We start from the raw sequence: 23,862 nt of genomic DNA, 5'->3' as shown, positions 1-23,862 counted from the left end.
AAACTTATGGGGCACGCCAGTGGCGCAGGGGTAGCACTTGCGGCCCTTGTATGGAGGCCATCCAGTCCGTGGAGTGGCTGACCCAGGTTCAACTCCAGCCTGTGGTCCTTTGCCGCTTGTCTTCCACCCTCTCTCAGCCCCCCTTTCCTTTCAGCTTACTTTCAATAAAAGAGTCACTAGTGTCACGAAAAATAATGGTGATGAAGTCAGTATGGGATCGAGAAAGCATAGTAAAAATATTCTTTAAGCAAACCTTATTCATCAGGAGCGTGCAATGTTGTTAATAACCTGAAGTGAAGTATTAAACGATCCGATTTAACCAGATGGGAGAAAAAGGCTGAAAGCTTTTTATTGCATGTCTGAATTTTGCAATGACTTCATTACTTACTTACATATTATTTAAAATGCAAAATTACTGAAAAGTATAGTATCTACCCTAGAAATCACACTGGTAAAATGTAGGGAAAAAAGGTCCAAATAGCAAAAATCAGCATGCATTAAACAGCATCGGAAATATTCTTACATGTAACTTCATACTGCGCAAATAACATTACTGCTCTGCTAATATTGATTTTTTTTCTTTTCCCCTTTTCTCATTCATGCATTATTAAAAGCCTGTCTGCGACTCCAGCCTGGTGGATAGTAAAAAGTCTTTTCAACTTTGCAGCAGCAAACGTAGCAGAGCTAAATCTGCACGTGTAAGTCTTTTACTCTGTTGTGACTTTTTAGAGGCTGATGCATTAAGGCAACCATCACCCACCAATTGTCTTTTGCTGCAGTCGGCTCGTTACTTGATTCATTCGCAGCACAGACGGTCGCTCGGTGTCACTTTGTTATGTCCTTCCTCCCCTACTGATCGATGTCACGTCCTCTCCTCATCCATTTTGGTCAGGGTTGCTAGGTAACCAGAACCTGAGAACTAGTGATGGAGAAGCAGATGTTGCTTAATTGGACCGTTGAACCTGGTATTACTACTTACAACGCCTTCATAGGTTTACAATCATAACAATCTTGTTTGTAAAATTTAGTCGCTGCTTTTATTTACCAAAATAGATTCTTCGTATTACTACAATCTAAAAAAAAAAAGCACCTTGTTGAACAAATGCACCCAGATCAGCTACAGAATGTCAATAGGAATATGACACTCCTGAGGATTGTGAATATGATACAATTTCCAATGCTTTCATCTGAGTCGCTGAGAATACTTGACAGCCACATAGCTCATCTGCAACATAGGAGCCTTGTCTTTACTCCACCATGTTATAATCATGTGTCTGTAAAATGATTAACTTGCTGGGAGTCTTTATTGAACCATAATGTGATACAGATGCATATATTAAGCCTCACACAAAGATTAGGGGATATGGAAGTTTTTTTTTTTTTTCTCACAAGGACAAGTGTTAAGACTAAAGGTGTAAACTCACCAATGCATTTTTTGTGAAGTGTTTCAATGAGCTTAATCAGAGCTAGTCATTAGCATAGAGGCAAATTATTTGAATACGGATAAGAAAAATACACTTACAAGGCATGAAATTTGCAGCCTTTCCCCCAAAACCTTGTAATAGTCTAGATGAAATACAATATGATGACTTTGAAAATGTTATTAACAAGAATATGACAAGGCTTATGTAATTCATTTCTTACTTTTTTTTCCTATGCATTTTTATATGTCTGTACATTTTTAAATTATGTTGTGGACTCCACATCCACTACTGGAAACAAGAATAAAACAATTTTAAATAAATTCATAATTTGTTTAAATGGCATGAAAAAACTTTACTTTATTTATGAGTACATTTATGCAGTTGAAGAAAATCATACATTAAGAAATTATTTTTGTTTTGAACAAAGTGCTTACAATGGAATACAAATCAGCCCTTTAAAAAAATGCAAAGCCACTGATTGATATGGTTTTAAAATTGTTTTCCTTTAGATTTCATTGGATTACCTGGACATCCAAAGGATCCATTTTAGTAAAACCTTCAGGACCAGTTATTTTTATTTGTTTATTTTTATTTACACCATATTATATATTCCTACTTGTTCTAGTTTCACTTCAGACTAGTTGACAACTGTCCTTATTCAATCAAAACTCTTTCTCAGAGGCAGATGAAGATCAGCTTTATATTTTGTTTCATTAAAAACATCCAGAATACAGATGATCATTGCTGGAGTTGCATGTTTTTTGCACATTAAAAATGTATAAATGTGTAGCTCATCGAGTAAAGACAATGTGTTTGTCATCGGTAGGTCCTGAGTTAAAGCCCAGCTTGTTCTGCTCTTTTTGTTTTGCCTGTCAGGCTTGGCTAAAACATGTCTATATTTAGACTTCTAATATGCTGAATCAGCCTTCACTTTTAGACCACTTTTTACTTTTGTACCAAATTTAGCCTAGACGTCTATGGTCCTTTCAGACACCGATTAGAAGAAAAAATTTAAAAAAAGGTCACCCTGTGGCTTGGTGGCATAACAGCGGCGGGTTGACTTCAAATGTTATCCGCCTTGGTACCTTCAGAAAACTCACAGCTGGCTGGGAAGAGTCTATATCTGCCATGTTGACAGGCTACTACAGGAGCTGGCGCCCAAATCTCCAAAATGCAGCAGACACATGCCACTGTGCCTGTTAAGATAAATGTTGAGTGGTAGTTTGAGATAAAGACATTTCAGAGGACTGTGTTAGTGCATAGAGATAGCCTCAGTTTTTTTTTTTTTTTTCTGCTGTTGCTATCGAAGCGTCCAAGGAGAACATGGGAATTTAACAAAGTTGACATTAACTGAGACAGTGTGTCCAAAACATTCATACATTTCTTTCATTATAATACAGCCTGTGTTACTCAGTTTCAGTAGCTCTTGGAGTGATTTGGACTATTTCTGTTTTTAAGAATGAAAAAGCAGTGCTGATTTTCAAGAGACTCCAATCAAGCATTTACTTCCTGCTGTTCTGAAAGATTTCTGATTGTACTCGGAGCCCTTTTTAGAGCTTTTAAAATATTATTTTTCCCAAATCTGAAGGATTCGCGAAACTATTCAGTCGTGTTGACTGACTACAAAAGAAAGATGGTGATAGATGTTTGAGAACCCTTTCCATATTTTAAACGTCACCTTTGTCCTAACTGTTCATTACATTCTGTTTTTTTTTTTTAGGTGATGAAGACCTACCACATGTACCACAGTGAGAGTCTCAGTGCTGAGAGCAAGCTCAAGGAGGCAGAGAAACAGGAAGAGAAGCATATCGGCAAGGTGAACGAGATCGGCGGCGGTCTGTTGCGTCACGGTCACGATGAACGTCCCCAGCGAAGAAGTTCAGTCAGGAAGATGGAGAAAATGAAGGAGAAGGTTTGTTTCTCTAGACATGAACACATGTGATAAGGATAAATGCGATCTAAATCAGAGGCAGAAAAGAAATTAGGCCATGAATGCATTTTGAATGAGATCCATGCATTTTATCAGCGTGTTTATGCAGGAATATTACAACTCTGCCAGCGTTCTCCTCCTGTCTTTGCATTGTGCCATGCACTCAAAGTATATATTGACAGATTACTGAGATACAATCAATGTAATGTGGTAATGCTTTCTTTGAGCTCATTAGGATGACACTTAACATCCTGCATTGATGGGACTCTTCCTTCCTCTTCCCTCCCCAGAGACAGGCCAAGTACTTTGAAAATAAACTGAAGTGCACAAAGGCCCGGAATGACTATCTCCTCAATCTGGTGGCTACCAACGCCCTGGTGGCCAAATATTACATCCACGATGTGTCGGACATGATAGATGTAAGAGAAACCAGCCCAGATCCAAAAACGCGTTTGCTTGATTTTGGGTTGTCGTTCAGGCCTTTAAGTCGTTTAAACTTACTGAATGTTTTCCTTGCTCTCAGTGTTGCGACTTAGGCTACCATGCAAGCTTGGCACGCACCATGAGGACCTACCTCTCCGCTGAATACAGCCTGGAGACCTCTCGCCACGAAGGTTTGGATCTACTGGAAGGAGCCGTAGATGCCATGGACATTAGAGGGGACAAGCTGAGGTTTATGGACACACACAGTGGTATCTTCTGCCCTCCAGCACGCTTTGACTATCAGCCCCATATGGGGGATGAGGTGAGTCTGGTGCTGGTCATTTCACCCCTTAGCCACATAGTTCCTTCGTAGTTTTTGGTCTACTTGTCTACCATGGACCGTTTAGTAGCAACCATACCCGCCATTGGCACTTTCCTTTGTTGTAAGAAAACGTGATACCATTAATCTAGCATCTAATCTTTTTGCTAATCTCTAATCTTCTTAAATCTAATCTTTCTTATGGTTGCTTTGGTTTGAGCAGGGGTCTTGATCTCTCACATTTTATAAGAGTCACTTGGTCCAATGGACATTCAGAACCAAAATAGTGGAAAATAGGATGTCATACAAAGTTTTGACTAAATAATGTGCAGGGAAATTAGATAATACACGAGCTTTAAACGTGTATTTCCATTTATTGACATGATGACAACTAGAGAGGATAGTCAGCTAAAACCCTATGATTTAACTACATGGGCGTGAAATGCCAGCAGGAAGGGACTAAATGGTAAAGTGTGCGAGAAGGGGCTAATTTTGCTTAATGCTGGTGAGTCATCAGAGGTGGATGTTTGCGGTTTTATTTAGCCCTTCCTCTTAAGTTAAATAAAAGATTCCCTCTTTTCTTTCCTAGGTGTGTCAGGTTAGTGCACAGCAGCCTGTCCAGACAGAGCTCCTGATGCGTTACCACCAGTTGCAGTCTCGCCTTGCCACGCTGAAGATAGAAAATGAAGAGGTGAGAGCTTCTTTGCACACAAATCCCAACTGTACATGCCATCTGGAGGATGGGGATAGAAATAAAAATGTACTCTTGCAGAATGGCGAAGAAAAATGTACATCTAAACATATTGTTTAGTCCTCAAAAGCTGTAGCGTTTGACTCAGATTTTATTGCTACTCATCAAATCCTCAATGATTCCCCAAGGGCCAATGATGAGTGCTTCGTGATGCTGAACGAGACCACTCCCTTAGTTTCCTTGTTTATTTACAGTAATCAGGCTGATTACTCAGAATAACTGTTAAACTTTAAATAAAGTGTTTTCTTTCCTTTTTTGTACTTGTCTATAATATTGATCATATTTTAAAGTAGCTGTTTGCTTTAGTCTTTGTTATCCTGTACTCCATTTAACTAAAAAAGTAAATATTTTATTGCAGCAACACAACCTCGTATGAAGAGATCTGCTGCATTTTATTGAATAAATATTATCCACAGATCATTTTTATCCTCCTTGTACTCCTCCTTGTTGTGGGGTGCTGCGGGATAAACCGGGGTCATAATCCTTTTAATTATTGCACTGACTGTACTGTAGGTATGGGCAAGTTTGGGCAAGTGTATATTTTGTGTAGCCATTTTCTGAAGTACATGAACTGCGAGTTATTTTGTCTTTCTCTCTTTGAAAAGCGGCTAAGTGAAATGGTCATTTGCGTTATGTGAGCTATTTAAAAAATGCTTTAGTTTGTATTATGATGTAGGAATTTTCTTTGGACTGCCACTGATTGTGAAAATGGGGATTTTGTAGAAAAATATTTAATTTTTTATAAAGAACAATTTTACATCTGAATTAATGCACTCAGTGGTATACTGGCAAACGTTTGTTTTCATTTATTACATTTCTATTGTTAAAATAGAAAGTGACTGTTTTAACCTGGTAAATTAAGAGATTTTTTTGAGATAAAAAGATAAAAATTGCAATGTGCTCACGAAGACGGTTGTAAAATGCTTTAGATTTTCTGATTCTTCTCAACTTAAGGACAGATAAACCTAGGCTAAATTTCTGCTGTTAGCTTTAACCCTGCTGTTTAGCTGTTATCTGTAGTCTTGGCCTTCCTAGCAAAATCTGTTTCCCAAAAAAATTTTCAGTCTTAATATTTGTCATTTAGATAGTGCCAATTTATAATAAACGTCTCTACACAATCTGAGTTGTTAAGACAGTTGAGTCTAGTTCATTATTGAAATTGGTAAAAGGTTTTCCATCCAAAGAAACCCACCTGATTGCATCCAGTTACTGATTTTGCATCCATCTCTCCATCTAATTGAGCACCTAGCGACAGTAGACAGCCGACTGCATTGTTTCGTTGACCCAATGCCATAAATCCTCATACTGAGCACGCAGTGGAAAGGAAAACTACCCTTTTAACAGGGTTAAACCTCCAGCAGAACCTGGCTTGGCCTGAGGGGCCATCTGCCACGACCGACTGGGGGTTTAAGAAGACAGAGCACACGCACAGAAACACAGAAGCACAGGTCCAGGAGTACTTTTTATGTTTATGAAAGCTTCTTCAGTGGTTTTAAATGGGAAAGAAACACAGCTAAACAGATTAGCTCTGAGCGAGTTGCAAAATTTCAATGCAAACAGTACACACACTTGATTACAGTAATAGCTCCCTTAGTTGCTTTTCCTATGGGGGAGACAGGATAAAACACAGAAAGACAGAGATAGGTTTTTCATGGACAGAAAGATGACATGAAGTTATAGTTCAGCCAATGCCTCTCGTCAGTGATGTGTTGCAGCTAAACAGAGTGACAATCCTGATGGCCTTCCCTTACCATAACAAGGCCAAAAGGACTACGCTGTGCAAATATATCAGGAATTTGGTCATGCTCATGTTCCTGTCTACCCCACATTCCTGTTAAAGTGTGTCGCGGGGCTTAGTTTACACCAAAACCTTTACGATTTTATCTACTCAAATGGCTTTCCCGCAAAAAATACGTATGAAAGGGTGAATAGATATGTTGGATATAATGAAATGCTTGGATGTCTTTTGTCAGGTAAAGAAGACTCTTGATGCCACCATGCAGACCCTTCAAGATATGCTCACTGTGGAGGACTTTGATGTATCAGAGGCCTTCCAGCACAGCCAGTCCACAGAGTCTGTCAAATCGGCCTCATCTGACTCCTACATGAGCAAGGCCAACATCGCTAAAAGGCGAGCCAATCAGCAAGAGACGGAGGGCTTCTACTTCACCGTAAGTCAGCGGGAAAAGGCAGAAAATACACATGCATGCATGCAAAAGCTTATTTAGAAAATATTAATTATCTGTGGTACTATGTCATTTTTGTTTCCTTTTTGAACTGCAGAAATACAAAGAGTATTTGAACGGCAGCAATCTTATTATCAAACTGCAAGCTAAGCACGACCTTCTGAAGCAGACACTGGGAGAAGGTGAGAAATGTAAAAATAAAATGGAAGAAAGCTCTGCTATGCTCTAAAACGGCCTGGTTAACAGTAAAATAGTGCAATCACCGAACATGATTTAGTCATCGTGTCTCGCACAGTAGCAAAAATGAATACAAATGACGCAACATACCAAATTGGATCATAAAGGCCTAGGCTGCGCCCCCTCATGTTTCCAGACAATATTAACACTCCTTTAATCGCTGCAGGTCTGTCTCTGAAAAAGACCATGCGGTATCCTCACTGTAGTTATCTTTTTTAGCATAAAACCATTATGCTGCAATGTTTACATCTGGGTTGCATTCCTCTTGCTACACTGCCCCCCATTGGCAACCTTAGGCGAGTGTATGGTTACGCTGTTGTTCCTGTCAAAACCACTGTATTCATCAAGAATATCCATTGTTATCATCGTCCTACTTAGTACAAAGACATGTGAATTTTTTTTTCCCATTCTAATAAATGTTTATGTTTTCCTAAAGTTCTTAAAGCCCAGTGTGCTGCGAATTCATGAAATCACCCAACTGTGCGAATCAGCTCCCTCAGCCTCCCTCTCCTGTTGCCCCTGGTTACATTTCCCACTTTGCGGATGGAGAGAGAGAGTAGACAGGCCGTCCCCTTCTGGGGGCAACCGCTGAATGACCGCTGTCTGGCAGCGAGTCAAATGCAGCTATGGCGCTCACCCCATTCAGTTCTGCTGAATAGATGCCCCCTTTTTTTTCTTTATAGAACCCCCTTTCTGTCTCCATCTGCCAGCCTTGTATAATCAGCCTGCACTCAACCATACCACTAACTGCTGTGACTGTGAACTAGCTGATTCTAATTTGGCCTCTTTTCCTCTGCTTCCTCTGCTTTTAGGGGAGAGGGCTGAATATGGAACAACAAGGTAAGATGTTCAGTGACAAGAAAGTGAATAAAGCAGGCGCTGATGTGTAAAATCCTGCCTGTGTTTCTAGCTGTGGCTGAAACGGGAACAGTGTGGGAATTGAGGCTTTATTGACATTTAATGTGTTTGAAAAAAAGCGTCCTATTTGTTTTAATTGTAAAATATTAAGCTCCTATTGGAATAAGCAAAGGGAGCTTTTTAATGAATAAGTTTAGTGTGGCAAAAATTAAGAAATATTAATGCTTTATTTCTTCTTCTTTTTTGCCAATTCCTTGCATCCATATACAGTGCCTTGCAAAAGTATTCATACCCTTTGAACTAGCTCACATTTTGTCATGTTAAAACATAAAAACTGTGTAATTTATTGTAATTGTATGTGACAGGCCAACACAATTTACTGATTAATTGTTGACAAATTGACATGAATTGGTACTACGTGTTTTTTTACCTTCTTTTACAAAATAATATATGTCAAGATGTGCATTTACGTTTAGCCCCCCTGATACCACTTATTAAAATTCACTAAGACCAATTGCTTTTAGAGGTAACCTAATTAGCAAATACGGTGTACCTGTGAGTGATTTAATCTCATAATAAATCCAGCTGTTCTGTGAAGTTCTCACAGAGTTTTTAGAGAACATACATGAGTGAACAAACGGCATCATGGAGACAGAGGAATATAGCAGACAGGTCTGGGAGAAGGTTGTGAGGTTTGAAGCGGGATAGGTTATTAAAGAGTATCCCACTCTTTGAACCCTTCACAGAACATCTCAGTGTCCATCAAAAGGGAGACTGGTGAAGGAGAGTGTTAATCAGATGCAGCCAAGAGGCCCATGGTAAATCTAGAGTATCTGCAGAGATCCACAGCTCAGGTTTGGAGAACCTGTGAACAGGGCAGCTGTTAGTTGTCTTCACACGAATGTGTTTTGTTATATAAAAGAAAATAATTGCTGATGAAAACCAAAAGGTCCCGTTTGTGCCGTAGAGGACACAGCAAACATGTGGAAGAAGGTTCTCTGGCCAGGTGAGCCCAAAAAAACGAAGAGGTGTAAAACCTTTGGAGAAAATAAACACTCCATATCAGCCTGAATCCATCATTCCTACAGTGAAATATGGTGGTGAAAACAATCGTATAGAATAGAGAATAGAATGGCATAGATCCAAGCATATTTACTTTGGAGAATGACCCAGTCAAAGTCCAGACCTAAGTAGGACTGAGACTCAATGGCAGGAGTTGAAAATTGACGTGCACAAACATTCACCAACCAGACAGACTGAGCTTGGGCTACTTCACAGAGAAGAATGAGCATATACACTAAACACATATAGATGTTTAGTGTCTAGTGTTAAATGCAGGGAACACCTTTCATATTTTTATCTTTCAATAAAATTGAACTCAACATATCATTTATGTTCTGTTTCAGAGTTATGCACTACTATAGTCTTTCACATAAAATCCCAATAAAATACACTGAAGCCTGTGGCTGTATAGTTTAACAATGGAAAAATGTTATTGTACAAAGAACGCTTTTGCAAGACACTGTGAATAGTCTATCTAAAAGAGCATTTGAGATTTTTGGACATGCACTTGTTTTTGATAATATACATTAAATGTTAAAATGAAAAAAAAAAGAAAAAGAAAAGAGTGTTACTGTCATGAGTGTGTGCTGCATTGTTAGGCCACTCTAAACATCCTGTTAGTTAATCTTATTTTTTGCATGAGACGGAAAGAAAAAGAAAAACCACAAGGCGCTTGTCAAACCACAATCTGTTTTCTGAAAAAGACACCATGTAAAACATAGTGATGCAACAGCGTGCAGTATCTGCCATTAGGTAACAGTTTTTGGACCATAAGGTGAACTGTGTATTAACGTGTCTGTGTTGAAACAGTTATTTTATCTTTATTGTGATGTAACTGTAAATGAGAACAAATGATTGTCAAACCAGTGCTTAAGTACAAACCCTGTCTGGGTTGGATGACATTTCAATGGGGTGGACATCTAACATAATTTTTTATTTTTTTTATTTTTTTGGAAACAAATGTCAATACTTTATCCTGATGCATCATCAACGCTGTTGTTGTTGTTATTATTCAAAACTATAACCCCCACCATCTCCCCAGGCCCCCCACTCTTCCCCCTAAACCCCAGAGAATGCGGAAGTGTAGACCTCGCTCCGTTTTTAACCGTAAGCTGTTTAACGGCAATATGGAGGCCTTCATCCAGGTATCAGCCCATCTGTGCCCTTTGTTTCTCACTGAGCTCAGCTGTCCCACTGGCTGCCCTGTGCTGGTGGTGGTGGTGGTAGCGGAAGGGAGGAGGGAATCTTTTTTTTTTCTTGTTCTCTCTTATTCAAAGGTTGTTTGGCTCATGCACTTTCCTCTTGCTCAACGCTTTTGTCCTTAGTTCTCCAGTTGGGCCGGGCGGCTAAAGCTGGTAAACTGTGATACGGAGAAGGGTTATTTTACATTCTTAGTCTTGTGAGCCTCCAGCTTGCAGACGCTGAATTAATTTGGCTTTATGTGGGCCAGTTGGCTATGCTAATAAACACATGGCCACATCTTGGCAGCTGCAGCACCATCCCACAACCATGGCATCAAGCCGAAATCACTGTTCAATCAGCTGCTTTTAGTAATAAACACATTTTTTGACCGCTGATGCGTCTCTTTTAGCAAAAATATTCAAAGTTCAAGCATAGCAGCATTAAAAAAAATAAAAATAACAGTAGTAATTAAATTGACTGTTTTTAAAATGAAAAATGAAAAGACAACATCAACTTCAGCATCTCTTTATAAATCTCTGCCTAATGCAGGGTTTCTTAGTCTAGGAAAGTATTGAATTTGACCTTAATTCTATCCTTTTGTATAAGAGATAAAAGACGATTTTCTTAAAAAAAACAAAAAAACAGGATATTGTGACATGGATTTATATTCAGATGATGACCTTTGACTTGGCACAGCCCAATCCTGAGTTCATTTCTCACTCGTTCCAAACAAACCTAGTTCAAAAATAAGCTAATGGAATATTTCACTGTTTTCAACTTTGAAGTCCTTTAACTTCTTGTTTTTTCATCTGGGCCCAAGTTTCTTGATTTGGGTTCAGCTGAGACGCCAAACAAAGCACGGAAATTCCCACTTTGTTAGTTTTGTGAAATTAATGCTCCTTAAATTGTGATTTCAAGAATATCTCTTTTCTAATCCAGATTTGTCTAATTACTACACATTTTAACTGCCCTGAATTGGTCAAGGTGTTAAAAAAAACCCAAAACAAAACAGAAGTCCGTTACCACGCTGATGAATTGGTCCGTGTTACCACTTTGCTTCTTCATTTGTGGAAAGAAAGAAACAGACTGTTTTGAACTCAGACAGCTTCAAACAATATCAGCAACTTAATTCTAGCAAATTAGGTCTGGAAAGGTATGAAAAATTTGAAATGAAAAGTTTGCAGGAACCCTGCCAATGCTCTTCGACAGCAGCCTCCCCTCCTCCCCCAGGCCCCGCCCTCCTGTCTCTCACCCTCACAAGCCGCTGAAGCTTCGGCTGCACTCTCAGGCCAGGCCTCTGTTACGATCTGCCTCTCTTTCTCCCTCTAATCTTTTGTGGTTGTTGTTCCATATCCTGCTCTTTCTCTCCATGCCTTACTGCTCTCTGCCCAGGGGAAGAAGGAATGTCCGTGCCAGGAGTCAGGTACTTTGTCTTTAAGCGGGGTGGGATGGTCACTGTGGGTTTCCTTTGCTGACTGACATTTCTCAGCTTCTGTTTCTGTTCCCATTAAAAAAATGCTGTTTAATATTATTTATACTGTATGATGATACATATACTTGTTACAATTCATTCTGGAATATGTATGTTTGATACACTTACCCTAATGATTACCAATATCCCCTTGATATCATGAATTATTATTACTTTTTAGAGATATAATTTATCACCTGCTGCTTTCTTTTGACATATTTCAGTCATTCTGATGTATTTCCTTGTGCAGGATTCAGGACAGCCGATACCAGTGGTGGTTGAGAGCTGCATTCGATATATCAATCTGTATGGTACGTTTATTCACACCAATCCTTTTAGTGCTCTCTATCAAAGTGATGGGAGATAAGGTGCAGTTTTTGCCTAAGCTTTAGTTTCGTTTCTTTCATCTTTTTGACATTTTATGAAAAAGACTTGCATTCACTTACAGTTTGTTCACTATGGCCTCGAAAAGAAACCCAAGAATAGTAGAAGTGGACCTTCTTCAAATATATTAAGATCGCAGAGATTCATTTGAATTTAAGCTAATCGGCTGAAGAAACCAATTATCTGACCAGGTTCTTTGACTTGGCTTAACAGAGTGATGAGAAATATTTTCATTTTATCATAAGATCGACTTAATGGCCACATAAAATAATATGAGGTAAAAATTGTTCAGGATAATAAGTCTTTTCCAGCTAATCTTTTTACAAAATTATCCATTTCAGTCTGTCTTTAAAATTAGATTATTTGGTTATATGGTGATTTTTATATTGCACATTTTATTAGCGTTTGTCCACGTGCAATTCATACCTGTGGTATCTTTTGCAGGCCATTGCTATTGATTTTCTTTTTCTCATTTCACCTGAACGGTTTATCCGTGTGCAGGTCTTCAGCAACAAGGTATATTCCGCGTTCCAGGATCTCAGGTCGAAGTCAATGACATTAAGAATGCATTTGAAAGAGGTTAGTCCCCGGGTTGCCTCCCTACCCTCCCTTGATTGATTTTAAATTACGTTTTGCCCACCTGAAAAGCCACTGTAACTCTCACAGGACTCTAAAGTGCAATTAAAGGGGCCGTGTGTCGCTTGTAGTGCCGTAATGGACATGTAAACCACCTAATGCATAAAACATAAGATTAGCATCGTGAAGTAATAATGAATGAGCGAGCATAACTGCATTATGGTGCTCTAATTCGAAGTACATAAAAGATTGCGTCTGAGCCCTGTGAGAGGAAAGTGGCTGCAATGAGTGAGTAATCGGAGGATTAAGAGTTTGGTCCATCTGCAGGAGAAGATCCACTGGTGGACGATCAGACGGATCACGACATCAACTCTGTGGCGGGCGTCCTGAAGCTCTACTTCCGGGGACTGGAAAACCCGCTGATCCCCAAAGAACGCTTTCTCGACTTCATGTCCACCACCAGTTAGTCACATTATGGGAAAAACAGTCTGGGATATCCTGAAATATTAACTCGCCCATTATAATTGTTCACCGTGGGATTTCTTTGTATGTTTTTTTTTTTCCAGAACTTGATTCTGGTGCAGAAAGAGCTCATCACCTCCAGCAGATAGTTGTGACTCTACAGCGGCCCGTGATCGTTGTCATGAGATACCTGTTTGCTTTTCTCAATCAGTAAGTCCTTTCACAAACAACAGCAAAAAGGAGCGTTACCGTCGCTGTATTACTTAGTGCCGCCACCTCTTCAAGTCTTTCCCAGTACAGTGATGAGAACATGATGGACCCTTACAACCTGGCTATCTGCTTCGGGCCCACGCTGATGCCCATCCCGGACGACCAGGACCCCGTGGCCTGCCAGGCACATGTTAATGAGGTTATTAAGACCATCATCATCCACCACGAGGCCATCTTTCCGAGCCAGCGGGAGTTGGAAGGACCGGTCTATGAAAAATGCATGGCTGGAGGGGAAGAGTACTGGTAGGAGCACAGAAAATGAGCTTTTCAAATCCCAAACATGTGCAACAGGTTCGACATTAGATTCCTCAACAATGCCAGATCCTTTTTCCTTAGACAATTCAGCCAGATAAACAAAGCCAGTTGCCAACCAAACAAAAGGACCTATAAGGATTTTTTTTTCTTCCTTTAGAAGGACTCACATTTAGAGTACCCTTTGTTGTTTGCTTACTCTGCTTATATTTGGACAGAAAAAATTGGTTTATCTCCCGATGGAGAACCACCACAACAAATAAAGATTACAGATATACAGATATACTTAATAGCTCACACTCGTATCAGGGTAACATAAAAAAACGTAAAAGCTGCACATTTGTAGTTGCTTCTTTTAGTTCTTAGCTTTATGCACGCTTTTTAACATCGAGTTTTACTCCCAACATCTGACTCGGGCTGTGGTTTATCTCATTTTATATTAATGCATAAAAGAAGCTTGTTTAAGAACGGAAAACTTTTTCTTTTTGACAGCTTTCAGATCGTAATGGTATTACCAATCTCATCTTATTTTAAAAAACAGACGTTCTGTTCTGATATTTCTAAAAGATCATGTCAGCTATTTGTGGCTGGAAATGTGCTTCCTGTCGACACCAGCAGCTGAGATTGTGATATACGCCTCAGTAATCACATCACTGCTCTTTTAACTATGCTTTCTGTACCGGGGGGGAGGTTTGTGCTTTAGAAAAGTATTCCTACTGTTGATGCTTTTCACAGTTTAACTCCTTTGATCTATGTATTTTGTTGTGAGTTTAGTTGATAGATCACCGCAAAGTAGAGCATAAATGTGACGTGGGGGGGGGAAAAACAAGGATAAATGGATTCAAAATATTTTACAAGTCAAAACCAGATAAGCTTGATGTCCTCCTGACTCAATACAACTACAGCAGCAAATGTTTTTTGTCTGGAGATGTGCCAGCTTTGCACATTTCCAGACAAAACATATTGGTCCAATTCTTCTTCTGTGCAAATCAGCGCAAGCTCAGTCATATTGAGCGGAAACTCTTGTAAACATGACCTTTCAGGTCTTGCCACATATTCCCAAATTTATAGTTAAGCTACAAATGGGCCATCCTAAAACATGAACATGCTTTGACTTGCACCATTCGGTTTTAGCTCTGGGGACATGTTTAACATTGCTGCCCTGCTAGAAAGTAAATCTCCCCCTAGGGCTGAGCAATAGATCAAGATTTTAAAAATATAAAGATTTTCTTTTAAATAGATATAAGATGAGACTATATTGTTAGATGGAGATTGTTGTGTTCGAATTATAGTTTTATGTGTTCCAGTAGGTTCTTTTTCAGCCGTTTCCCTTTTTATCAACAGCTGTTTGTTAAAAAAAAATACACCTTTGAGACATTTTGGATAAAGCTTTGATTCAGAGATGCCTTTTTATAATCATTTTATCAAAATAAAAACATACCAAGACAAATATTGTATATCGGCATTCAGCCTTAAAATATCAAGATATTATTTTTGTTCCATGAAGCCCAGCCCTAACTCCATCCTGTTTTGAAGACTTTTGCAGCCTGGTTTTCTTCTAGGGTTTCCCTGTATTGTGTTTAATCCGTCTTTCCTTCAACATTGACCATCTTCTGTATTACTGAAGAAGCAATACAGCGTCCCCACAGCATGATTCGGCCACTGCCATATTACGCCGTGGACAGGTGTTCAGGATGGTGTTCAGTGCTACTTTTCTTCACCGCATAGCGTTTTGTATGTAGGGCTCAAAATAGTTTTTTTGATCACATCTGATCAAACCTCCATCTTCCAAATGTTTGCTGTGTTTTAATTTCTCCGGTGTCTGTTTTTCTTAAGACCTAACCCTGTGTCTTGTTCACTAACATCGTCTCAAAAAGATATTTGGCCTTCAATGATCAGCTGTATTTATACTGAGTTTAAATGACGCATGGCAGGACTCTATTTAAAAATCATTTCACTTCTTTATTTAATTGGTTCTCTGGATTTTATAAAGAACTTTCAAGGAAAGGGGACTTTTATCTCTAAGAAAAATCTTTTTTTCTTAGTGTAACAGTAGTTTATTACTTTGAGCTGATCTCTTAGATAAAATCCAAATAAAATGCACTGTGGTTTGTTTAACTGTGGCAAATGTGAAAAACCTCAAAGGTTACAAACACTAATTCAAAACGCTGTATAAAAAGACCATACAATGGTAGAAAATAGTATTTTGATGTCCTGTTATAATCAATAGGACTCCTTTATTATTCTTCACCTTTGAACCTATGACTTAATTACCAAAACATCTTTAAGAAAAATAAAATTGCACCCGGGAAAAAAAAAGACAACATATCTAACTGATGTTGTGTCTGAAATAAAATACCCGTTCCACTGAACAATCCATGACACGTTGAAGACCGGGATACCGTATGAGGACACAGAAACCATGAGAAGTCTGTTGTACGCTGATTTAATTTAGTGCTATTGTCGCTCTTTTCGTGATGTCTTTATGTCTTGTAATGTGTGCGAAGGAAAATTTGATTGGTATCGAACACAGTGTCAAGTCTAGGACTCAAATAACGTTTCAGTCCACCTGCAAATCTAGTTTGGATCTGCAGATCAGATGTTACTGTAGGCCAGATCTTGGGAGCAAATTGGGTTGTGATCTAACCCCTAGAAGCTTAAAACATTTAAATGTTTACATGTAACTTTTTTTAATATATATACAAAGATTTTATATTTTTTACATATGTACTTATTTTTTTCTAATTCATCGCGTTCTTTCTTCTTTTTTTTCTTTTTTTTTGGTGCAGTGAAAGTCCTCACAGTGAGCCAGGAGCTCTCGATGAGATAGACAACGGGACCGGACCAAACACAAGTGATGAAGGTCAGATACAAGATCAGAGCTGTGCCGTTTTGAGCCTGCGGAGAAAATAATGAGATTTGTTTCATATAACATAAATTGGACTCTTTCATGTGGTGCCTGCTGCAGAGTTTGAGCCGATTGAGGCAATCGCCAAGTTTGACTACGTCGGCCGAAGTTCCAGGGAGCTGTCCTTCAAGAAGGGAGCGTCTCTGCTGCTGTACATGAGAGCGTCTGAGGACTGGTGGGAGGGCCGGCACAATGGCGTGGACGGGCTGATCCCCCATCAGTACATCGTAGTGCAGGACATGTAAGTCTGATTCATTAATTCTACGGTGTGAAGGATGAGCAGAAATATTGCAACAGCCAGAAAGGACGTCCCAGATTTTGTTTCTTAGAACATTTTAATGTTGCATAAGAACAATAACATGATATTTAACAAAAAACTTTGGGTCTACTAAAAAGTGTATTAATGCTTGATAGAATAAATATATATTGAATACATACATTGTGTTGTACATTGCCTGCTGTTTTTTGCATGGATTACTGCATCAAAGTAGTGTGAGTTGCAGGTGATCGGTCTGTAACTCTCCTGAAGTGTTAAGGAAGCCCATGTTGCTTTAATGGCCTTCAGCTCCTCTGCATTATTGGCACTGGTGTCTCTCATGTTCCTGTTGACCGTACCCCACAAAGGTTCATTTCAGTCAAGGACATTTTTTACCAAGCTCATTAAAGCACGTATTGGTACTTTTGGGAGTACGGACATGGACAAGTCCTGCTGGGGAAATAAAATTAACCTCTATATAGAGTGGAAGAGGAAAGCATGAAGTCCCTTTAATTTTCTTTCAGATTGCTATAATGCATTTGGTCTTCCCTCCCTATTTTGTGTCCTTCACCATCTCAAGCAGATGGAATTCTGTGTCTTTTCCCTCTTCCTCCAGAGTCGAGGACCTTGATTTTTTTAAGTGAAATGCTAAATTTACTTGCATATCTAAATCGGACGTTGAAGAACTGATAAACAGTCAACTCCTTTTCGTGCTTAGTCCATGTATTTGGCGAGGAGAAGCTTAACAAAGCAAATGCAGAAGTAGCTGTGTCCCGGATCCATCTTTGTTTGGTGGTTCTTGAAACACTGATTCTAGCCACACTCCATGCCTCGTAAATCTTCCTGATACCCTTTAATGGGCTTTGCTTTATAATCCTCTCAAAGTTATGGTTAACCCTGGTGTTTGTGCATCTTCTTCTGGCCTACTTCTTTCCTCCACTCAACTTCCTTTTTACATCGTTAGACACAGCAATCTGTGAACTTTCTGCTGTGTTAGCAATGACCTTTGGTGACTTCCCCTCCCTGTGGAGAGTGGCACTGACTGGCTGCTGGGCAACTGACAAATCAGCACTCTTTGCTAATTGTTTAGGCCATGACATTGCTGTATTAACATTGCCCTTTTGTTAGTTTTGTTTAATATTGATATTTTCTGAGAAACAGAATTTTGCGATTCCATTAGCTTTAAGTCATAATCCTCAATTAGTTTATAAAAATCACCATGTAATTTGTGAGCATAACCTTTTGAATCTGATTTACAAATACACTTTATGATGAGATTTTATCCATTTGAGATGCATCTATGGCAAATTAAATTTTAATTTCTTGGATTAATGGTTGGAAGCCTTTATGTTTGTTTAAAAAAAAATCTTGCATAAAAGCCATCTCTCTCTCTCTCTCTCTGACTTGCATTTCTCATTTTTAATCATGGCCGCAGAATAAAATTAATAAACGGGAGGAATCTGTAATTTGTGTTCGAATTGAGTTTTGTTTCTACTTCTAGCCTTTTTTTTCTGAAAGCCAAACCTTAATCTCACAGCATCTGACTTAATCTAAGATACATTATAGATCAAATCGAATTATGTTGTGTACATGAAGTATTCAGTCTCATGAATGAATTTGTATTGTGGTAATAACGACTCACTTTGGAGATTAAATGCTTATGTTGGTTTAATATGAGTTCTGCAGGTGTTTTAAGACCAAGAAGTCTTTCAAAATGAAACAAGCAATGTGAACGCTTTACTAAAACACAAGGTAATATTTGAAGATGGATCATTGATTTATGTCCGTTACAGGGATGATGCATTCTCAGACAGCATTCAGAGGACAGAAAGTGAGAGCAGCAGTGGACCTCACTACGATGAAAGGACTTCATCGAGAAATGAGCGCCGGTCTCCCTGCGAGCAGGTTGCTGAGAACCGTTTTGGACCTGCATTAGGAAGGTGAGGTTAATCAAACATTCTGTTATTTTCTGGCAAAGTTTGCAATTCGATTTCAGTATTTTCCAGGAATGGGTAAATATGGGAATATTATTTTCTCCCCTGTCTTAATGTTTTTACCTTTCTTCCGTAGTTCCTTTTTTGTGTCCTTTTCCTCATTGTGCCCTTCCATCCTCATATGCGTCTGTCCTTCTCTGTGGTGCTCTTTCCTTTCTCTCTCCCTCGTGTCTTTTGTTCCTTCTTTTCATCCTTGTGCCCTTACTTATTTTCCTTTTTTATTGTTTAATTCTTCTGCCTGTTTTTCCATCCTTTTCATATATCCCATCTTTCTCATTCCTTCCATCCTTGTGTCCTACTGTGCTTTCTTTCTTTGCTTTCTCGTGCCCTAACTCTGTTCCTTCCCTGTGTCCTTCTGCTTTCCCTAGCTTCCTTCCAGTTTTTTGTTAGGTTATTATATATTTAAAACCAGCCACATTAGACATCTCCACCATACCTTCATAGTGAACTTTAGTATTTTATTTGCTAAATGGAACAAAAAGGAAGGAGAACCCTGTAAAATGTATAGGAACCCTCAGTACAGTAGCATGCAGAATTAGTGTATGGTTTGAAGAAAATAAGTGAATTTCCCGTTAAAATCCCGTTGTGTCAGGGTAAGAGTGCGATCAGACGGAGCCGCAGTGCCCCGCCACAGGAACAATGGGGCAGACAGCCTGAGCCCAACGCGAGTTGCCGATCAGCCGCCCAGGGTTATGCCTCGCCCCTGCAGCCCGCATAAGATGAGCGTCAGCAGGTGCCACGCCGACAGCCCGGAGAAGCGACGCCTCACCACGTTTGGCAGCTCCGGCTCCATCAACCACCCCGACAGGAAGGCGTTTGTCGACAGCCACTCGCAGCGATCGTCGCCGAGCACAACTCGACACGCAAGTTTAGGAGACCACAAAGCTCTGGAGGCTGAGGCACTCGCGGAGGTGAGGGCTGCAGCAAGTGATCGTGCAGTTGAGTCGACTCCCTCTTTTTGTTGTCCTGTTTCATGTTATAGCTCAAAGCTACTGAGAAAAGTGGACATGTGTAATTATGCTAATTAATAGAAACCTCATTATTGAGCTTTATTAATTTTCCATTTTAAAGCTGCTCGTAACAGTTTTTGCATGTGGATTTAAAGGTGGAACCACTGAAAGATAATTTTTTATAAACATAGAACGATAAGGAATCAATCTTAAATATTGATTAAAATTATGGATTAGGGTTAAGGACAAAAAGTACAAGTTTAAACTCCTAGCCTAAAGCATTGCAGTCGTGTTGGCAGACTGAATGGCATGTGTTTGATGACTATTTATTTTAGTCATTTAAGAATTGAGATGGATGGATGGATGGATGGAAAGTTGGGTGCATAGGTTGGTGAATGGATGTATAGGATTAGGAAAATGGATGGATGCACAGGCGACTGGGTGGGTAGATGGATGCATTGGTGAATGGAAGGATACATATGTGGATAGGTGGACTGATGCATGGATGGGTGGACGCATAGGTGGATGGATGCATAGAAGAATGGACGGATGCACGGACAAGCAGGTGCATAGATGGATGCATCAGTGAGTGGACAGATACATAGGTGAATGGGTTGGTGAATGTGTGAATAGATGGATGCATATGTGGATGAATGGGTGGATGGATAAATTCTAATAACAATAGAACTGTATACAAGATAGTAAATGAAGTAAGTTGAGATTGTTATGTGCTGGAAGATTAGAACATCTCCCATTATTCATGATAAAACATGATCTGCAACACATGTTGTTTACATGCATGTTTACTGCAGTAGGCAGTATTTTATTTTTCAAAATTTCATCTTAAATTAAGTTATATTTTATTTATATAGCGCCAATTCACAACATGTCATCTCAAGGCACTTTAAAAAGGACAATTAAATCAAATCATCCAGACAGATTGGTCAAAAAGTTTCCCATGTAAGGAAACCCAGCAGGTTGCATCAAGTCTTGACAAGCAGCATTCACTCCTCCTGAAAGAGTGTAGAGTCTCAGTGGACAGTCGTCTGCATTGTTCATGGCTTTGCAGCAATCCCTCATACTGAGCAAGCATGAAGTGACGATGGAGAGGAAAACTCCCCTTTAACAGGAAGTAACCTCCAGCTGAACCAGGGTCAGTGTGAACGGCCATTCGCTGGGGCTTTGAGACAGAAAAAAAGTACAAAAGCACTGATCCAGGAGTACTTTTTATGTTATAGAGGGTAACTGCAGACAATCTGACCCCCAGGATGGCGTCGCAGCTAAACAAAGTGCCAGGCCAAATATGCATACGATGAAGGGAAAAAAGAGAGAGAACATGAAGTTAAAAGGTGAAATGACAATAAATAATGCAAAATTGGAGAACAGTAGGAGAACTCAGCCGAGTGGGAGAAATAGAATTTGCTTTGAGCTGGGTTCTATAAGACGCCACAATAAGGAATTTTTTAAAATATTGAAAAATAGTATTTTCATAATTGATTCATTGATTTTCTGAAACTAAACATTGTTTTTGTCTCTCTTTTTTTTGTTGTTAGGACATAGAGAAAACCATGAATACGGCCCTCCATGAATTGCGAGAGCTGGAGAGGCAGAATGTAGCTAAGCATGCCCCCGACGTTGTCCTCGACACCCTAGAGCCCCTCAAACACCCCGGTGCCGCCCAGGAAATGTCCGCCAGCCCCCTGCACACCATGGTGATCCGGGATCCAGACGCAGCCCAGCGACGCAGCAGCAGCAGCTCATCCTCTGAAACCTTGACCACTTTCAAACCGGCCCTATCAATGCGCAGACCGAACGCACCTTTAAGGCCCCCGCCCGTCAGGCCAGTGCGACCGGCTCCAGTGATCGGACTAGGCCAGGTGCCGCACCGCTCCAGCAGCTCCAGCTCCTCCGGTCTGGGCAGCCCGGGCATCACCCCGACTGAAAGGATCTTTCCTAAAGCGCCCTCCCCGTCACCTTCCACATCCTCCTCATCCTCAGACAAACAGGGTAACATGTAACCGGCCAGCTGTCGGGACCAATGTGGATAAGGACTGATCTTATCAGCGCACCCCTACGGGTCGTCTTTCCTTCAATAGCCAACAACGGCATCCAGTTTGTCTGAATATTTACCACTAATACTGTGTAAGATACGATTGGCTCCCCCTGGTTTCTGCCCGCACCTACTGGGAGCAAGTAACTGTTCTGTTTAACAGTAATTATATTACGCAGAAATAGGAATTAAAACTAGAGAAATTATTTAATAGACTTATATTGAGCTGGAATAGAGAGATGCACTGGAGAATATTTCTGTTTGCTGAGATATGAAACATCTCACTGAAACCATGATTAGATTACAAAGATGCTGTGAGCCAATGCTTTGTGTCTGGTTTCCTGCTCCATTATCATGAAACACTTACGGGAATACTTCACCACTTACCATGTAGACATCCAGACTGTGCTTGGGGGTCAGCACTGTGTTGTGTTCAAAATGTTTCTTTCAGAACCACTTATATTGATGGAGAGAGGTTAATGTTGAGGAAAAACCCCGCTTTGGAGCAAAATGGATGGACAACATGGCTGAAGGAGGATGTCTATTGCCTCGGGCGGCGGTTCCTCTAATGAACATTAAATGTCGGCTCAGTGTAAATTAGAACTGTATTATATTTGAATTGACAACAGCCTCAAAACCATGCGGCATTTGGACATGCTACACATTCAGACATGTTTGTTACGTTGTCGTGAAGTCTGGGAAATACCGCAGGTCCCGGGGAAAACTCACGGCAGCACAAGGATTTGGCTGGCACTGAAGGCCAACTGAAGCACAGATGTTACAAAACGGCTCCGATCACAGCTGTGATCCCAGCCTGTGCTGCCACTTTCCTGTACGGCCGGCATCCACAGCGTTAATTCATCTCATTGTGCCATTTCTTGATTTACTGATATTGTATGAATATAGTGGTCATACCCCTTTTGCTTCTTCACATTATTTCATGTCACAACCATATACATCATTGTATATTGTTGAGATTTTTATTTATTTATTTACTTTTATTTTTATTTGAGGTGGAAGGAATCTTTTTTTTTTTTTTTTCAAAATTTTGTACAAATAAACTATGTGTAAAGTGTTGCATACATTTGTAAAGGTTTATCAGCCAGTGCTTGGTCAAAGCACCTTTTGATACAGTTATAGCTGCAAGTCTTTTGCGATACGTCTCTGCCTGCTTTGCACATTTTTCTTTCCCAAGCTTAATCAGACTGATGGGACATAATCACTGAACGGTTATTTTTCAAGTCTTGCAACAGATTCTAAATCAGATTGAGATCTAGACTGTAGACTGTAGGGTTTCCATTCCAGGCTAAAGTCACTATTAGCCTCTAAGACAGTGGTTTTCAACCCTAGTCCTCAGGATCTAATATTCTTCTTGTTTTACATGTGTCTCTGCTCCAGCCCACATGATTGAATATTATTACACTACTGCCTCAGCATCAAGTCCTGCAGAAGTTTGTTAATCACCCGTTGATTTAAGTGGGATGTGTGGCAACAGGGAAAACACCTGAAACATGCAGGGCAAGGGGTCCTGAGGACCAGGGTTGAAAATTAATACTGTATAAAGGTATTTTTTTTTAAAAAAATGCCCTGTGTTTTGCTTCATCTGTCTTCCTATCATCTCAGACTGGCTTTCCTGTCCCTGCAGAGGGAAAAAAAAACAAAACAGCTTGAGTCAGTCGCAGCCATGCTACATCGTCCTAATTTTACTCCACTTAAAGCTGTTCGCATGTGGGTTAAACTCAGTTTTGCCCTAACATGACCAGAGCACCTTCCTCCTCATATTTCCTACATGGCTTGTGCTCCTTTATGCTTTTTCCTTGTACTCGACTGAGGCCAGATTAGTCAAGTGCAAGGCTAACCGATTATGTTGAATGATTGGATCTCACGGGCTTCTACAGAGTTAGCATGGGCCTATTG

At 39.9% G+C, this 23,862-nt stretch overlaps 1 protein-coding gene across 4 annotated transcripts in view; it reads left to right on the top strand.

The window, feature by feature from the left end:
• The window catches only part of LOC105933279 (SLIT-ROBO Rho GTPase-activating protein 3), a 51,616-nt gene extending 28,098 nt beyond the window's left edge, over nucleotides 1-23,518 (top strand). Inside the window, exons 5-22 of one of the 4 annotated variants that reach the window (XM_021321565.2) lie at nucleotides 3,145-3,336; nucleotides 3,645-3,773; nucleotides 3,878-4,099; nucleotides 4,686-4,787; nucleotides 6,821-7,018; nucleotides 7,131-7,215; nucleotides 8,083-8,110; nucleotides 10,233-10,335; nucleotides 12,094-12,154; nucleotides 12,729-12,806; nucleotides 13,131-13,265; nucleotides 13,370-13,475; nucleotides 13,551-13,778; nucleotides 16,577-16,650; nucleotides 16,756-16,936; nucleotides 18,745-18,891; nucleotides 19,538-19,883; nucleotides 21,449-23,518. In XM_021321565.2, the coding sequence (XP_021177240.2) occupies nucleotides 3,145-3,336; nucleotides 3,645-3,773; nucleotides 3,878-4,099; nucleotides 4,686-4,787; nucleotides 6,821-7,018; nucleotides 7,131-7,215; nucleotides 8,083-8,110; nucleotides 10,233-10,335; nucleotides 12,094-12,154; nucleotides 12,729-12,806; nucleotides 13,131-13,265; nucleotides 13,370-13,475; nucleotides 13,551-13,778; nucleotides 16,577-16,650; nucleotides 16,756-16,936; nucleotides 18,745-18,891; nucleotides 19,538-19,883; nucleotides 21,449-21,913 (2,880 nt within the window). In that variant the 3' untranslated portion in view covers nucleotides 21,914-23,518. Of the gene's footprint in view, nucleotides 1-3,144; nucleotides 3,337-3,644; nucleotides 3,774-3,877; nucleotides 4,100-4,685; nucleotides 4,788-6,820; nucleotides 7,019-7,130; nucleotides 7,216-8,082; nucleotides 8,111-10,232; nucleotides 10,336-11,764; nucleotides 11,796-12,093; nucleotides 12,155-12,728; nucleotides 12,807-13,130; nucleotides 13,266-13,369; nucleotides 13,476-13,550; nucleotides 13,779-16,576; nucleotides 16,651-16,755; nucleotides 16,937-18,744; nucleotides 18,892-19,537; nucleotides 19,884-21,448 lie in introns of all 4 variants that reach the window. The other 3 variants (XM_021321566.2, XM_012872748.3, XM_012872749.3) reach the window with 3 other exon arrangements.
• Nucleotides 23,519-23,862: the final 344 nt, after the last annotated feature.

The sequence above is a fragment of the Fundulus heteroclitus genome, chromosome 20 (assembly GCF_011125445.2).
Source record: "Fundulus heteroclitus isolate FHET01 chromosome 20, MU-UCD_Fhet_4.1, whole genome shotgun sequence".
NCBI classification, from domain to species: Eukaryota; Metazoa; Chordata; class Actinopteri; order Cyprinodontiformes; family Fundulidae; genus Fundulus; species Fundulus heteroclitus.
The sequence above is the reverse complement of the archived record's forward strand: the minus strand, read 5'-3'. Positions and strand labels throughout refer to the sequence as shown.